Source organism: Sus scrofa, chromosome 3 (assembly GCF_000003025.6).
Source record: "Sus scrofa isolate TJ Tabasco breed Duroc chromosome 3, Sscrofa11.1, whole genome shotgun sequence".
Lineage (NCBI taxonomy): Eukaryota > Metazoa > Chordata > Mammalia > Artiodactyla > Suidae > Sus > Sus scrofa.
Genome location: NC_010445.4, coordinates 26,188,101 through 26,206,249, shown reverse-complemented (window position 1 = coordinate 26,206,249; position 18,149 = coordinate 26,188,101). Strand labels below are relative to the sequence as shown.

Sequence of the window (18,149 nt, the reverse complement as noted above, 5' to 3'; positions counted from 1 at the left end):
AAGACCTCTCTACATTTTCTTTCATTCTTTTTTTTTTTTGCTTTTTAGGACTGAATTCCAAGCATATGCAAGTTCCCAGGCTAGGGGTTGAATCGGAGCTGCAGCTGCTGGCCCACACCATGGCCACAGCAAGGCGGGATCCGAGCCGAATCTGTGACCTACATCACAGCTCACGGCAATACTGGATCCCCAACCCACTGGGCGAGGCTAGGGGTCAAACCCACGTCCTCATGGATACTGGTCAGATTTGTTTCTGCTGCATCACAATAAGAACTCCAAGACTTCCCTACCATTTTCTTTGCTTCACAGGGATGTCTCACCAGGGGCCCTGGTCACTGGATTAGAACAGCAGCTCTCCTGAATTCTTTATGGCTTAGGATATGATGCGAGGTCCACAGTTTTCCCTTAGTGCTCCTTTTAATGATTTTATTAGTATGGTCACAAGTTTGATGTCTACAGTACATTGATAATGTACCTGAATACGAATACTTTAAATAAGTACATGACGGAAGTGTGTCAGGTTTAAAAATGCCAACTCTGAAGGGTCATGCATTTCCCATGCATCTGCACCTGCACCCCCGGATGGCACAACTCCGTCTGTGCTTTTCCTCACTGGGTCTTGGTGTGTGCCTCAGCCAGGTCGAGGCAGGAGCTGCTGTGCCGTTTTGCAGACCCAGGCTTCCAAGAGCATCGGTGTGAACTCAGGCTTTCCATGGAGTGCGGTGGCAACACTGGGTTTTGCTTTAGTTCAGGTAAAAGCCCAGGAGCCGAATATTGCTTGTTAAGCTGCCTGATCCCCCAAGGGCGTGGGCAGCCCAAAGGGTGTGTCAGATGCCCTTGTGACGCCTGCAGGCAGTTTCTGGAACCTCATTTCTGCCCTGGGGGAAGAGTCTAGAACTGAGGTGAGCAGTCTTCCAACATGCTGTCGGTGATATAGCTGGAACCGAGATGGGACTCGTAGTAACTTTTTTCATCAAAAGTATTAACAGTCCAGGCAACGACCTGAATGCCCTTCGCAGACCACTTCTTCAAGTAGGCCCTGGAGAGAGAGGAAAACCCAGCCCGGTTAGAATGAAGCCCCCCGTCCCAGGAACAGACGATGGGATCCACTGAGTGCCAACAGCGCCCAGACAGAGTCTCTTAACTGACCTCTGAGCTGCAGCCAGAGGGTGTGCCGCTTAAAACACTTGGGCCACTTGATAAAGAACACCCTTCCTCCCCAAACCCTCTTGGAGCCTGTACCTGGCCTAGTCCCATCTGTCTACTCGGGCTCATCTGTACACTCCCGCCCCAGCCCTGGCTTCCTTTCCGCGCTATGTTCTTTTCCGTGTGTGCACTGATTTTCTTCCAAGTCCTTGAAAGAACCAGCCTCCTTCCTGTCACACACTTTTGCATGAGTTTTCCCTTCAGTGGGCTCTCCACCCCCCCAGCCCCCCAATTTCTACTCACCCTTCAGCTCTTGGCTTAGTTGTTACTTCTTTGGGGATGTTTCCCTGACTCCTCTGACTAGGAAAAACTGCATAGTATATGTGCATGATTCTTTCTTAGATAGCATTTATCTTAGCAGTAATTTTATATTTACCAGATTTTTATTTGATTAGCATCTACCTCTTCCACCTGACTATGAAACCCATTTGAGGGCAGACTATGGCTTTCTTTCCTTTTAAAACAATTATTCATTTATTTATTTTGCTTTTTAGGGCTGCACCCATGGCATATGAAGGTTCCCAGGCTAGGGGTCGAATTGGAGCTGCAGCTGCTGGCCTACGCCACAGCCACAGCCACACCAGATCTGAGCTGCCCCTGCAACCTACACCACACCTCACAGCAATGCAGGATCCTTAACCCACTGAGAGAAGCCAGGGATCGAACCTGCAACCTCACTGTTCCTTGTCGGATTCATTTCCACTGCACCACAATGGGAACTCCCAGCATATACCAAATATGTATTGAACTGAATGCAACCATGCCTGAAATAATGAAACTTACAACAACTATAATTGCCTGAAACCTACTGGTACAAAACTGCAAAATAGAGATTCGGAGACCGCTGACAGCTTAGAGAATGCAAAGTTTCTTGGAAGCAATGGAATAGAGCCTGCTTTATATAGGACAGCAGGAGGAAAAGTGGGAGATGAGGGAAGTGCCCACAAGATATCTGCACTGTGGCTCTGCCTTGGACCCTATGGTGGTTTTCAAAGAGAGAGACAAACACAAGAAAATAGAATCTCTCAATGCTTCTCTTGTCATAGTTTGGCATGTTTATTTTTTCTTTAAAATGCACTAAACCCCAAGGATATCTGATTAACTTGTTTCGGAAACATCGAAATATGCCCACCTAAGAAGCAGTGGCATTCCAACTTAAAGGCATGGTGGGCTTTGTGGGTGGGAGCCAATACAGGCGATCCACTCTTAACCTGCCCCTTCCAGGAAGAACACTCAGGAAATGTGTCAGGAGAAGATGAAAACATTTTCCAACTTACGGGGATACAAAATCCTTCTGTATGAGGAAAGCTGAAATTCCACACAGGTACCACAGGATATTATGCATACTCCAATCGAGCAAAATGTCCAATGCCACGAACGTGGACTGTTTCCAGAAAGTATCAAAGCGTGGTTTCCCATCTCCTGTATGGCTAAGACTCCAAGGTCTGTGAATTAAAGCTGTTAGTACATTCTGATCTGCTTGTCTCATCTGAAAAGGAATTGGGGGAGATAAAGTAATCATCTTAAGTCCAAATTTCTCATTTGTTCTTTCGATTTAGCCAAAGTATTCATTCCGTAAGAGGCAGTCATAGATGGTACGCTGCCCCTTATGTCTGCTAAATACTCTACCAGTACTCTATCAGGAGTTCCCATCGTGGCTCAGTGTTAAAGAACCCGTAGTTCCCATCATGGCTCAACAGAATCGAATCTGACTACGATCCATGAGGATGCAGGTTTGATCCCTGGCCTTGCTCAGGGGGTTAAGGATCCGGCGTTGCCGTGAGCTGTGGTGTAGGTTGCAGACACAGCTCGGATCCAATTTTGTCGTGGCTGTGGTGTAGGCCAGTGGCTACAGCTCCGATTCGATCCCCAGCCTGGGAATCTCCGTATGCTGCAGTGAGGCCCTCAAAAGATAAAGCCAAAAAAAAGAATGAAAGAAAGAAAGAGAAGGAGGGAGGAAGGAAGGAAGGAAGGAAGGAAGGAAGTTACATTTTTTTACACTTTTACTGAAGTACAGTTGATTAATACTTATTTTTTTTAAAAAGAATATATTCTGCTGTTACTTGGTGAGATGTAGAGCTGTCTGATTCTTTCTACTCTGAGAAGGTTTACCAAAGTAATTTGATTGAGCCTATAAACAATGTGAAAGAAGGAGCTAAGAAGGAACGGTGTGGGTTTTTTTCCTTTTTGCTTTTTTGGGCAGCCCCCTCGGCATATGAAAGTTCCCAGGCTAGGGGTCGAATCGGAGCTGTTGCTGCCAGCCTACACCACAGCCACAGCAATGCAGGATCTGTGCTGCATCTGCGACTTACACCACTGCGCACAGCAATGCTGGATCCCTGACCCACTGAAAGAGGCCAGGGATTGAACCCATAGCCTCATGAATACCAGGCGGATTGTTTCCACTGTGCCATAATGGAAACTTCCGAACTGTGGTATTTTAAAAAGGGGTATTAAGTGCCTTCCCCTCCCTGAGTTTTTGTTAATTTAAAAGAGAAGTCTCTTATAATTGATTCAGTTCAGTTTAACGGGTGTCTATCTCATGCTTAATTAGCCTATTGCAACCATCACAATATTATATACAACAAGAAACCCTGAATTTTACCTTATAGATAACTTCTGGCAAGAAAGAGCAGACAATACTATTATTGTATAGTTGAGGAAACTCCATATATATTTTCTTTAGAGCATCAGTAGCCTGTAAAACAAAGAGATTCATGCATTTAAAACCTATTGAAGTGTCGTCCCAGCCAGTAATGACTACACATTAAGCACCACCCTATTAAATAAATAAGTTCACTAATAGACTGGGGATGTCCAAACGGGTACTGATAGATTCCATGATCCATAAGGATGCCTTTTAAACTTGCATCAGCAGGTACGGAAGAAGTTGAGCTACTGCTGCACTACTATTTTGGTGAGAGGCTCCCCTCCTTCCCACTGTGGCTGAGCAGGGCAGACTACGGGCCAGTACAGACAGGTGGCAAAATTTTTAAGGATTTTCCTTATACCCTAGTTTAGCCACTAGGAAAAGTCCTTTTATACCACAGCTCTATCACCGCCTGCCTTTCCTACTGAAGCAGGAGCCGACCAGTCTGGGAAGTAGAAAGCGTAGCTTTGCTCAGTCTAGTGACTGAGAGGGAACATCATCCGTGACCAACATGGAGGCAGAAGCATTGAGACAAGGGAGGAACTGGGAAGAGCTGGGAGTCTCCCAACCCTTCCCAGGATGAGCAGAAGTTCCTCTGTGCAGTAGTCCACGGAAGAAACGGCAGCATTAAAATACTGACACTTTGCAACCTCTTAAGGAATTAACAGATTTGGCCACTGAGCAACAGGACCAGCGGACAAGAGAGGCGACCAGACCTTAGGGAGGACGTTATGTCACTACATCATAATTCTTGAAATAATTTTTTGGAAAGTCACACATAACCTATAACTGACTATAAGTAACAAAATGCATTCCAAAAGGAGAAAAAAAATGACATAAAAATTACACACGTCATGTTTCCCTTCCCTACTGCGATGGAGTGTGAGCTACACAGCCAAAGTGGTTTTCTTCTTGTGAATGAACGTGAAGAGTGTGATGTTTTACCTACATTCTTTTTTTGGTCTTGTCTTTTTAGGGCCACACCCGTGGTGTATGCAAGGTCCCAGGCTAGGGGTTCAGTCTAAATCAGAGCTACAGCTGCCAGCCTGTACCACAGCCACAGCAACTCAGGATGTGAGCTGCATCTGTGACCTAAACCATAGCTCATGGCAATGCTGGGTCAACCCAGTAAGCAAGGCCAGGGATCGAACCCGCATCCCCATGGATACTAGTCAGGTTCATTAACCACTAAGCCACGATGGGAACTCCCTCACCTACATTCTTTATCTAATTCTCATGACAACTCTTTAGGGGGTCGTTTCTTACATTATTCCCATTTTACCCATAAGGAAACAAGCTTATCAAGGTTAAGGATACCTCGCAGTAAGTGACAGAGCTGAATCACCATCTGCTGGACTCCAGAGCCCATGTTCTTGGCTCCTGTTCTACTGTCTCGGATTTGCTGCCAACCCTTGTTCCTCTATACTCCTGTTTTGGTAAATTAGATCACTATGTTCTACCCGATGCTGCCCAAACCATCTGTGAGCACTCAACAAGAAAGCTCAAAGAGCCGGATTAAAAGAAAAAAAAGAGTCTTCTCCCTGTTTTTAGCCCTCCTTATTTTAAGAAAATAAGCATGAAGGTCAGCACACCGTGGGTGAAATGTAGGACCTATCAAGGTTCTCAGACATTGGCTGTATCATTAAAAATACATGTTCCCTGACCCCACGACTCTAGACATTTTCAGGATTTAATCACTGGGTGATATGGCTCAGGAATCTTTTGGAGCCGTAGCTGCCGGCCTACACCACAGCCAGGGCAATGCAGGATCCGAGCTGCGTCTGTGACCTACACCACAGCTCACGGCAACACCAGATCCTCAACCCACTGAGGGAGGCCAAGGATCAAACCTGCAACCTCATGGTTCCTAGTTGGATTTGTTTCTGCTGTGCCACGAAGGGAACTCCCAGGAATCCTTATTTTTTAATATGTATTCCTGGTGATTCGGATGCAGAGTGACTGGAAAACCTCACTGCATGAAACTATCAGTTTATCAGACTAATAAGTTGCCAGAGCACAATTCTCCCCTTTCTTCAAAAAATGGGAGTTTACTATACTTAAGTTAAAGGCTCATGTTTCGGGATTGAACAACTGGTTTCAATAATACCCTGGGATTGATTAAAAAAACAAAAGTCGATTATCATTAGAACTTCCAATTAGAAGACTGTTATTACTGGTTATAATTATTGCCAGAGAAAATACCCAAGTTGAACAAATGCAAAAAAAAAAAAAAAGTATTTATACTGGAAAAGCTGGTTATAAGTGAACAAATGTAATTTGAACTACATCTTCCCATTGATTTCCACTGCAATAATGTGTTTTTATGATTAAAAGCGTATGTTCTAAAAAAATTTTTTTTTTATTTTAAGGCCATGCCTGTGGCATATGGAAGTTTTCAGGCTAGAGGTCAAATCGGAGCTGCACCTGCTGGCCTACATCACAGCTACAGCAACGGCAGATCCAAGTTGCATCTGTGACCTACAACACACTTGCAGCAATGCCAAATTCTTAACCCACTGATCCTTAACCCATGGATAGAACCTGCATCCTCATGGACACTAGGTTAGGTGCTTAACCCACTGAGCCACAATGGGAATTATAGTTCTAAAATTTAAGCAAAATTTTATTTAGGAATGTTATACATATTTGAATAAATAGTAAATATATATCACTATACATAAGGGATAGAAACCACGAAGAAGGAATAAATCTATGTAAAAGAAGATGGCTATCAGAAGTTTTTATTTTTTCCATTTTTTGTCTTTTAAGGGCTGCACCTGTGGAATATGGACGTTCCCAGGCTAGGGGTTGAATTGGAGATGTAGCTGCTGGCCACAGCCGCAGCCACAGCCATGCCAGATCTGAGCCGTGTCTGTGACCTACACCACAGCTCTGGGCAACTCAGGATCCTTAACCCACTGACGGAGGTCAGGGATCAAGCCCTTGTCCTCACAGATACTAGTCGGGTTCACTATGCAGCACCATGGGGACTCCGGCTATCAGAAATTTTAAATACAGGAGTTCTCATTAAAATCAGTCCATAGTTGACTCTTCATTTATCAGCCAGATGCAACTGGTCTTGTGATGGGTCCAACTCCTGAGGTCCTTTTTATGAGGTTCTTTGAGTTGGTTTGTTCAAGAAGTGTCCCTGTACCGATTATTTAATATCTTTCATAAAAGCTTTACACAAGAAAAATCTGATTCTTGTCCTTTTTTCGTATTTTACGGCCATACCCAAGGCATTTGGAAGTTCCTGGGCCAGGCTTTGAACCTGACCTGCAATTGCGACCTACGCCACGGCTGCGCTGGGCCAGGGATCGAACCTTTGCCTTCCTAGTGAACTGAGCCACTGCAGTCAGATTCTTAACCCAGTGTGCTCCAGCAGGAACTCCCTGACTCTTATATGTTGGGCTAGTAGCAGAATACTGGGAATTGTTAACTGGTTCTGTCACAGGTTAGAACGTTAGAAAGGTTCCATGATTTACTGTTTCCTTGAAGATGTGCCTTTCTGCATTGCAAAGCTCCTTTAAGCAAATACAATTTGTAAAAATCATTTAAGAAGAAAATATAAGTAATACAATACATAATTAATTTAGGAACTGACTAGGGAGTAAATAAAGACATCTTTAAAAAAGCGCAGGCTATGCTATAAACTGTACCATGTTTGCATGGCCCTTGACATCAAAGAAGACTGTGAGGTTATGGCGCAGGCACTCTGCAACCGCTTCTCTCAGGGTGGGAATCTTTTCATCAGGGAAATCATTCCTACAAGAGAGGGAAAAGGCACAGCACATCGCAGGAAAAAGGAAACGGTAAGTGAAACAGACAGACATTTGACACACATGCCTCCCGACCAAAGGAAAAGAATGTTTTCCCCAACTTCCTTCCTGCAACCATAGCAAAATCCAAGGATAACTCAGGATCTGTTCTTGAATCAGATGAAAAGCTATTCTTGGCCAAAGAACGGCAACAACAGAAATCATTTAATTTTTAGGCAATCATTGGATTTATAATGTAATTAGTAACTCTAGACACTATAGGACAGAGTGTGTGTGTATATATATATAGATAGATATATATATATATATCTTTAGAGAACTCAGAGACTTAATTTTAAGATTGTAATTGCCCTAACAGAACTTTACGCAGGAGAAATTCCTACCACTGCCTACATTTGTTAACTGTAGGTTGTGTTTTTATGTAAGTGCAGCCATTTAAAATAAATAATTTTCTAATATATAAGTTTCTGGAAAAGAAAGAAAAGTTAAGTGTCCGATAAATAAAATCAGCTCACATAATGATATTTTTCTCTCTCTCTTTTTTTGGTTTTAGGGCCGCACCATAGCATATGGAAGTTCCCAGGCTAGGGGTCGAATTGGACCTGCAGCTGCTGGCCTATGCCACAGCCATAGCCACAGCCACACGGGATCCAAACCACGTCTGTGACCTACACCACAGCTCACAGCAATGCTGGATCCTCAACCCACTGAGCGAGGCCAGGGATCAAACCTGTATCCTCATGGATACTAGCAGGTTTGTTACCGCTGAGCCACAATGGGAACTTGGATAGTTCGCCCTGTGTGATTTAATTTATGCCAATTCAACCTGAAGATCTTGGTTTTAAAAAGATAAAGATAATTTAAATAGTACAGGGAATTGTGCCAGCCACTCTATTCAAGGCCTGTTCCTTGGGAGTGAAAAATCAGAGACATAAATTTGCTATTCCTCTGGCCAGCCTTGTTCCATGCTCCCATCTCAGATGAGCACTGCAGGACACTGAGGGTAATTCTAGAGAAAATACCTATTTTTCCTACAACATAGTCCCTATACACAAGTCAATTACTTGGTATTCAAGCAAAGAAAATGCAACCTGTTTGAATTGTGGAATGAAGGATGGTTGGATTAAAGACACTGAGATGGTATACTGGCTCTGATACTGTGCCTTTTTAAAGTATTTTAAGGATGATGCTGACCCTAAGCATTTTTTGCTTTAAGTGTTGACTCTGACATCTTTTTATTATTAGCCACAACATCACTGTAATATTAAAACCAGCCTTTCCCTTGCCGAGAGCAGAATAATGAAGTATCTGTAACAGCAGAGAGCAATTCCAGCAACCTGGACGCAGAACTTCCAAGTGTTATCAATATTCTTTCTAAAGGACGATTTCCTTTGGCTGACTTTTAATTTCTTTCAGTTCCTAGGAAAATAAAATCTGAGTCATCTTTTAGGGAGGACTATAACTTAATCACGGGTCAAATACTGAAAACTCAAGGAGTACCGATCATTGCCCAGAGAACTGATTTGACACGAATAAGAGTAAGAACACATTTTTCAGTATTACAACAAAGATGAGGACAGGGATTTAAATAAACACATTTCGAAGTGTATTACCCAGTATACCAATTCCAAGGTGTTGACAGCTGTCAGTGGTGAGAAGGGCATGGGTTATGTGGGCATATTCTTTTGGGAAACGTAAAGGTAAGAATTGATGGATGTGAACTGTTTATTCCCAAAGGGAACATCTAGAGTATATAGTGTTTGATCTTATTTGATCATAGAACCCTTTTCTTCTGGAACATCTTAAAGACTAGCTTTGATTTACATATATACAAATTTATATAACGGTAAATTGTCCTGTTAAGAGTACTGTCTTTTAAGAATAATTCTGAAGCCAAAAGGGGCCTCAGTGGGGAAAGATGACGAACACCCATGCCCTATTTCTGATGTTCATGGCACCTGCTCACTCCTTGGGACACCTCTGCACAGCTGAAAACAACGCTCCTAGAGGAGAAGCAGAAATTAGAAGGTGCCAGTGTCCTGCTGTAACTGCCAACACCAGCGGAAAGATGTTTAGGTGACAATACACCACTTACCTTAATCTGTGATTGGCTGCAGGATTAAGCTTCCGAATTTGCTCAAAGGTCAAATCACACAATCGACCGGTGCCATCCGTCGTCCTGTCTACCGTGTTGTCGTGCATCAAGACAGGAATCCCATCGGAAGTAAACTCAATGTCCAACTCCACGCCTGCTGCTCCATTCTTAGCTGCCTTAACAAAAACACCAACGATATTAATGTCAAGTGGCCACAGATGTCATTTTGCAATCTACACACTCAAGAGGAGCCACAGGGCTGGCTAAGGAGACAGTTTTTCTTACCGATTCCATTCCTTGCCTATACCGAATAACAACCCAGCCTGTTTCTTTTTCATGGAGGTTAATCTGACTTCAATGCCACACTTTTTTTTTTGCTTTTTAGGGCCAAACTCCTGGCACATGGAGGTTCCCAGGCCAGGGGGTGAGTCTTGGAGCTACAGCTGCAGGCCCATGCCATAGCCACACAGAATCCAAGCCGTGTCAGTGACCTACACCACAGCTCATGGCAACGCCAGATCCTTAATCCACTGAGCAAGGCCAGAGATCAAATCCGCGACCTCGAGGTTACTATTCGGATGCGTTTACCCTGTGCCACAACGGGAACTCCTTCAATGCCTACACTTAATCCCTCAAAAACTTGAATTTCTCCACTCTTTTTACTCTCAGAGGGGCAGACGAGGAGACTCCTGGAATTTGTTTTCTCTGGTTGCCTTAACTTTATGGGCCATTAATGGCTTACGATCACAAATATTTCATCCAGCTTTATTGTTTGCCTACACTCTGGTGCAGTATCTCTGAGGATTCCCTGTGTGTGTTGATTAGTCAAATCTTTGGCATAAATACTGCTGGTCAAATACTGCTTTGGCGTAACGAGGATGAGCCCAATTTCTGTTGGTTTAACTCCATCCTTAGGGCAGAGACATGAGCCTGCTTCTAGCGCGCACTGCCTTTTGTTTAGGTGAGCAGCACTGGCTGCTGGCTGACAAGTCAGTAAGTCTGACAAGACACACAAGAATTTATCTATAAAGAGAACACGAACATAAAGTTTTACAGGCCCTGCTCCTCAGAGACACGCTACTTAACATTTGCTTCCTTGGCTTCTCTATCACAGTGAAGGCATGAAATTGTTCACCAAGATCAAGATTTGAAAGGTAAATTTTTTTTTAATTATGCAAACATACACAGTAGTATACAGCAAAAAAGACTTAACGGATGTTAACACTTTGCCATATTTGCTTTAATCTCTTGCTGTCCTACAACAATAATTGCTATTATTTATTGAGCCTTTTATATTTGTCAGGTATTATTCTAAGTGCTTTAAATGTATGAGTTCATTTGATCCTCACAACCCTTTGGAAGGTACTATAAATGTGCTCATTTTCAGATGAGGAGATTGAGAGAGATTAAGAAACTTGCTCTGGATTACACAAACTAGGATGTGGTAGACCAGCTTCTCTCACTTAGCATACAATTTTCAACTCATGTTATAATAAGTATAGGGACTTACTCTTTTGCTTGCTGAGTAATATTCCATTGTGTGGAGATATCACATTTTATTTGTCCTTTCATGAGCTGATGGACATTTCTGTTGTTTCCCCTTTTTGGCTATTACAAATACTGCTATTAACATTCTTGGACAAGTTTTTGCATATGATACATCTTTTCAATTCTTTTGAATATATGCTTAGGAGTGGAACTGCTGGATCAGACAGTAATACTATGTATAAACTTCTAAGGAACCGCCAAACTAGTTTTCCACTATCTGTCTCCACAATCTTGCCAATATTTCTTTTTGTGTCTTTTTGATTATAGCTATCCTAGTGGGTATGAAGTGGCATTTCACTGTGCTTTGTTTTGTTTCATTTTTCCTTTTTCGGCTGCACCCATGCCTATGGAAGTTCCCAGGCCAGGAATCGAATCTGAGACCCATCTGCAACCTATACCACAGCTGTGGCAACGCCAGATCCTTAACCCACTGTGCTGGGCTGGGGACTGAACCAGCAACACCAGAGATAAGCTGGATCATTAACCCACTGTGCTACAGCAGGAACTCCTCGCTGTGGTTTTGCTTTGCATTTCTCTGATGGCTAATAATGTTGAATATCTTTTTTTGATGGGCTTATTGGCTATCTGTACACCACAATTCTTCCAACTCGCGTCCTCATGGCTCCTAGTCGGATTCGTTTCTGCTGCACCATGACAAGAACTCCTTTTTTAAAATTTTAATGATTTTTATTTTTTCCATTATGGCCGGTTTAGAGTGTTCTGTCAATATGCTACTGTACAGGCAAGGTGACCTAGTCGCACATACATATATACATCCTTTTTTCTCACATGAAAGAGGTTTCGATTTTACCTAACGACAAGAGAAAAACCACTGGAGAGTTTTAAATATGGGCAGTGTATAATCTGAATTATACTTTTAAAGCTGCACTATAGGGAGTTTCCATCGTGGCGCAGTGGAAACAAATCTGACTAGGAACCATGAGGTTGTAGCTTCGATCCCTGGCCTCATTCAGTGGGTTAAGGATCCAGCGTTGCCATGAGTTGTGGTGTAGGTTGCAGACACAGCACAGATCTGGTGTTGCTGTGGCTGTGGTGTAGGCTGGCAGCTACAGCTCTGATTCGACCCCTAGCCTGGAAACTTCCATATGCCTCAGACGCAGCCCTAAAAAAGCTTTAAAAAAAAAAAGAAAAGAAAAGAAAAAAAAAAAGAATACATTTATTTCACCTCTTTCCTGTTTTCCCTTCTCTATTTTTTATTTTTATTTTTTGTCTTTCTGTGTTTTTCTAGGGCCGCACCCTCGGCCATTCGTTAACCATTGAGCCATGATGGGAACTCCTCCTTCTCTACTGTATAATCTACCAGAAATCCTACCACTGTTAGAAGGTCTTCCCTGACTTTTTACATAGTAAAATGTTTAAGAATATAAACTATGATTTGCAAACAAGCAAAGGGAGGAAGAAGAGGACAAAAAAATCCAAACTTTGAAGGAAACAAACCACAGATTTCTTTTGAAGTCAAGAGGGAGTATGTGACCTTATCTTCTGCAATCTGTATTAGCTGTCTTTAGCAGCTAAATTATAATGGCTAAAAAGTTCATTAATAATGACTTTACATTCAAACAAGCAAAATTACATGTAATTTCCTCTTTTTGGTGGGAGGGGGCAAAGTACATTTTTTTTCCGGCCGCACCTGCGGCATGTGGAAGTTCTCAGGGTCAGGGACTGAACCCATGCCATGGTAGTAACCTGAGCCACTGCCGTGACAATGCTGCGTGCGTGCTTAACCCCCTGAGCCACCTAGGAACTCCTGCAGTGGCTCGATGTGGGATCTCAGTCCCGAGACCAGAGATTGAACCTGGGCAGTAACAGTGAAAGCGCTGAGTCCTAACCACGAGACCACCAGTGAACTCCTCGTATCTCATCTCCTCTTAAAACCAGGAATCAGCTTGGCACAATGTTGCTTCCGGTAATTACATATATTACAATAATGCTCAACCGGAACATACAAGACATGAATGGAATTCAGCTATCATTCCCTTGCAACACAATAGGATATGAGACACTATACGTGTATGTGTACTTTGCATGTATACGCCCTCATTTAATATTATTTATAACCAGTCAGACATGTTCCTAAATGACAGCATTCATTGGTAACCACTTAGGAATACTTTCCGTGCTCAATTAACACTGAGTTGCACTTTAAGGCAGCTTACATAAAGGTAAGTTGAAATGGAAGCCAATAACAATTACATGCTTTTATCTCCTATGGTAATTTTTTCTTTTCATGACAATTCTGTCTCCTGTGTAGCTACGTTACGTCATTGAACCTCTCCGAGTTTAAAGTTTGGAATTAAAATACATTCTTCAATGTCTTTAGACTTACTTTTAGGCAGAATGCTAGAAGAGCCGCTGTCTCCCTTCCATCACAACTAAAGGGAAAGAATCATAAAAGGTATAACTTGGTTCATAGTCAGAGTCAGGTGCCCTGCACCAGTTAAAGGCTGCCTTTCTGACAGACAAGTTTTTTACCTTTACACTGAGATGATTTTAAAGAACCAAGCCATCTTTAGATTCTTGGCCTAAAGAGCTTACATTTGCAGAGCTCTCAGCATGGGCCAAGCACTAGATGTGGGCTACTTCACTGGATCACAACCCGATTAGGTGGATACTACTATCATTCCTATTTATTTTATTTTATTTTATATTTTATCTTATCTTATCTTATCTTATTGCTTTTCAGGGCCATGCCTGCAAGCATATGGAGGTTCCCAGGCTAGGGGTCGAATTGGAGTTGTAGCTGCCGGCCTATGCCACGGGATCCAAGCCGCATCTGCAGCCAACACCACAGCTCATGGCAATACTGGATCCTTAACCCACTGAGCAAGGCCAGGAGTTGAACCCGTATCCTCATGTATCCTGGTTGGGTTTGTTAACCACTGAGCCACAAAGGAAACTGTCCCATTCCTATTTTCTTTTCTTTTCTTTTTGGTTGCACTGGAAGTTCCAGGGCTAGGGACCCAAGCCACAGCAGTGAAAACACTGGGTCTTTAACCTGCTGAGCCACCAGGGAACTCCTTTCCCATTTTACAGATGGGGAAACTGTCAGAGCTGGGACTGGAGAGAGACAAGGTCCCCTGGGGTGCCTTGCTTGCTACATCCTACTCATGACTCTAACTGGGACACAGGGCGCTTAAGGAACTTGCCCATTACACAACAGTGTCCGTCCCCAGCTGGCCAAAGAAAGGACAATCAGTCCAAGTTTTAAATCCTGGAACATATTCTCATCTACAACAAAGAGCACTGGGGCTTGGACTCAGAAGGGTGAATTCTAGAAGGAGCTGTGTGTGTTCAAGACGGTTTTCCTACCTACTTAATTTCTTTCCTACCAATAATGTTTCAGAGAAGAGAATAAGATACATTTCTACAGATGCAAAAGTGCCTAGCCACCTGCCAAGCTCTCTTTCTATGGAAGCTATCCCTATGATGAAGTCAGGTGACACTGGCAAGCCAGCCTTGTGCAAAGGGGAGGCAGAAAATATCAGGAGTCCCACTGCCAGGTTTGTCTGACCATGGGGAGAGGCGATAAGGAGATGACTTCGATAATTTGGAGGACAAAGAAAGACAACCCCTATGAAGGTGATCCACTTAGAAGTATTTGAAGTGCTAACCATTGATCAAGACTCTACTTAACCTGGCCACATTTCCTACTTTATTCACATACCAGCCTTTGCCCTATTCGTTGAAGTCAGGCCACATACTGCCCATTCTGTTATGGGAAGAGTCCAAACACCATTCCCACCTCAGAAACTTTGCAGTTCCTGTTCCCTTTTTTTCAGGGCACTTTCCCCCTAGATCCATGGCTGGCTCCTCAAAATCCTGGTCTCATTTTAAAGGTGACTTCTTCCTAGAGAATGTCTAAAACAGCATTAACTCTTCCCTCCAGTCATTCTTTATCCCATTTCCCCATTTCTTCACTGAACTCGTGGCTCTCTTAAATATCTCATTTATGTGTTCGCTTGTTTAAGGCTGTCTCCCCCACTCCAATGCAAGCTCTGAGAAAGCAGGGGCCCTTTCTGTCTTGCTTATAACTATCCTCAATGCCGGGCACATAGGAAACACATAAGCATTTGCAGTGTTCCATAAATACCTGACGTCGGGAGATTTTCCAGAATTTAGAGAGATCGAGGACCATTTGAATGTATTCCTAGTGGACACATGGGGAAGTGGGAAGGCTATCAAGAGAAGGCTGGGGAACCTCTGAAGTACAGGACGAGGTCCAAGATCCCAGCCGGGGTCGAGGGGCGCGAGGCCTGGGGGACTCACCTGCCGAATGGCCGCCAGCGTGTTCTCGGGCGCGTCGTAGCTGCCACCGCGGTGGGCGATGGCAGAGACGCGGTCCCGGGGCTTGAGCACCTGAACGGCCCTGCGGGAGGGCACCGGCTCAAAGCTGAAGAGGCGCAGCAGGAGGTAGAGACTGCCGGTGAAGAGGCAGGCATTGAAGGGACTGCGCGTCAGTAGCAGGAGCAGCAGCAGCAGGAAAGAGAACGGGCCCATGAGGCCCCCCTGTTCCTCCCACACCCACATGCCGGCGCCCGCACCGGCACGGACGGGAGTCCCAGGCCCGCCGGGCTCCCCAGATGAGAAATCGAGAAGCTAGGACGAGAGCCAAAGCCCTGATCACAGATGGTAACCTCTGAGCGGACCAACGCCGCACAATGGCGACGGCGGCGACCGCTTCCGGATAAGGAGCCCGAGGTCCAGCCAATCAGGGCCGGGGATCTCCAGAGCTAGGAGGGGGTGGAGCCGCTGCCATGGCAGCGGAGGCGGGCACAGGCTGGAGACCAGCCCAGGCTCCCAACCAGCCCAGGGTCACCGCAGCATTCCAAAGAGGTTTTGGATTATTATGGGGTGTGGACTTCCACCAGGGCTTTCAGACTCTAGAAGGAAGGAGGGGGCTACGAGAGCAGTCTTACGGTGGTAGGACTGGAAAAGAGCTTAATGACTCCATTCTGCCCTCCAGGAAACTTCCCAGGGAATCTTGAAGAGGTTTGGATTATTTAGTAATTTGGTTCAGGATGTGCAAACACCAGTCCAGATGCCCAGGACAACAGCAAGTGAATAGGACCGGCAGGTTCTCTGCTTTCATGGGGTTTACATTCTCGTGGGGGAAAATACTAGTTTTAGGGAGTACAGCTATCATTTATAGAGCAGATAACCATGTTCCAGTTCCGTGCCTGCAGCTGCTGTTACGCGTTCTCTCATTTATTCTCACAACGGTCTCAATGGGTAGGTAGGTATGATCTCATAAGACTGAATTCAGTCGATTTTAAAAGGCTTTTTCCGATTCTGAGGGAATGAAATAGCATCGCAAAGGAAGCAAATCGGATTATAAAGTTAGAAAGGATGTTAACAATTCCTTTATTTTACGGACGAGGAAACTGAGGCCAGGAGAAGTGAAATGAATTGAGCCGATAATGACCGAGTCAGGACAGATATCATGCCATCCTAGTTTTTTTGTTTTTGTTTTTTTTTTTGCTTTTTTTTTAAGGGCCACACCCGCCGGCATATAGAAGTTCCCAGGCTAGGGCCCAAATCAGAGGTTCAGCTGCCCACCTACACAACAACCACAGCAACAGCGGATCCCAGACGCGTCTGTGACCTACACCACAGGTCGCTGAAATGCTGGATCCTCAACCTAATGAGCGAGGCCAGAGATGGATCCCGAATCCTCATGGATACTAGTCGGATTGGTTTCCGGTGCGCCACAAGGGAACTCCCATGCCACCCTAGTTTTAAGCCGTGATTTTTCTACTGCTATTCCTTCTCCTAACCTTACTTCTGTTAAGGGCTAATAGTGGGGCTTCTGTACGAGGCACTGGAAGAATTATCTCAGATGTTCCTCACAACCTCCCTTGTGATAGGCATTTTTAAAACTCTTATTTTACATATGCAAAAATAGGCAGGGAAAGAGGGTCAGCGAGAGACGCAGAAGGTAAGGCCGATTTAGGAAGTGGAAAGGGGCTAACTTCTAAATCATATTTTGAAAAGCTGGTAACATGTTTCAATAGAGCACTTTGTCAAAACATTCTGAGCTATTCCTGCAATCTTGAGCTTGTTACCTTCTTTTCTCCGACGTGTTTTCCCATTGATTTGCAAAATGATGGGGATTTGAGGCTTAGAGTTGGCATCTAGGATTCGGTAAATTTTTTTTTTTTTCCCAAGGAGAGGCCTTCACATGTTTATTACTGAGGCAAAGCGCTATACAGAAACAACAACATAAAGAGAACCCATTTCCAGATATATCCAACGGTGGCTGTGCCGTTTTCAGTGATACGGTAAGATGCAAGGAAATAACTGCCACACAGCATCAATATGTGCACCACCTCACACGTGGAGGCTCCTTAGAGACCCAGCTTGGTTCTTCTCCAATGTCTTCTCTTCGAGTTGTACCTGATTTTATTACCAGTTTTCATCCGAATCCACTGGGGGATGGGACGATTCTGCTTTTGCTTCTTGGCCAAGAATCGCTTGATCCTGAAAGTCTTGTGAGAAGACATGGCGAGGGACTAATTCAACCGCACACAGGACGGCGGAGAAGAGCAGAGACGGTAATTTTTTATTTATAGAGAAAAAAATTCGGTGACTGTTGTAGGTATTCCGACGATTATACAGAAAGAAGTTATCTCTATACAGAGTGAAAAACAGCAACTTCAAGGAATATTTCAGGGAGCTTCAGATATGAAGAGCGTTCCTAACAAAAATTTGAGAGTTTGCAATAAAGACTACGCCTCCCAGCGTGCACCGGCACCTTCTGTAAGTATTACGCCTTCCGTCTCTGGGCGGAGACGCGTACCCAGCCCCGCAAAGCATCTCGGGGATTGTAGTTTTATGGAGGCCCAACAGTTCC

General features: G+C 44.1%; 2 protein-coding genes across 3 annotated transcripts; both read right to left on the bottom strand.

Annotated features, from left to right (window-relative positions):
- Positions 399-15,989, bottom strand: GDE1 (glycerophosphodiester phosphodiesterase 1). Of its 2 annotated transcripts, none has more exons than XM_003354589.5 (6): positions 15,566-15,989; positions 9,731-9,906; positions 7,516-7,621; positions 3,812-3,904; positions 2,484-2,695; positions 399-1,039 (listed from the first exon to the last, which is right to left on the bottom strand). In XM_003354589.5, the coding sequence occupies exons 1-6, from the start codon at positions 15,824-15,826 to the stop codon at positions 892-894; spliced, it is 996 nt and encodes a 331-aa protein (XP_003354637.2). In that variant the 5' UTR covers positions 15,827-15,989; the 3' UTR covers positions 399-891. The 2 variants fall into 2 exon arrangements, with proteins under 2 accessions (XP_003354637.2, XP_020942193.1); XM_021086534.1 differs by having other exon boundaries at positions 9,731-9,902; positions 15,566-15,984.
- On the bottom strand, positions 17,460-17,873 carry LOC100623540 (60S ribosomal protein L39). The gene has a single exon (XM_005662108.3). The coding sequence runs from the start codon at positions 17,797-17,799 to the stop codon at positions 17,644-17,646; it is 156 nt and encodes a 51-aa protein (XP_005662165.1). The 5' UTR covers positions 17,800-17,873; the 3' UTR covers positions 17,460-17,643.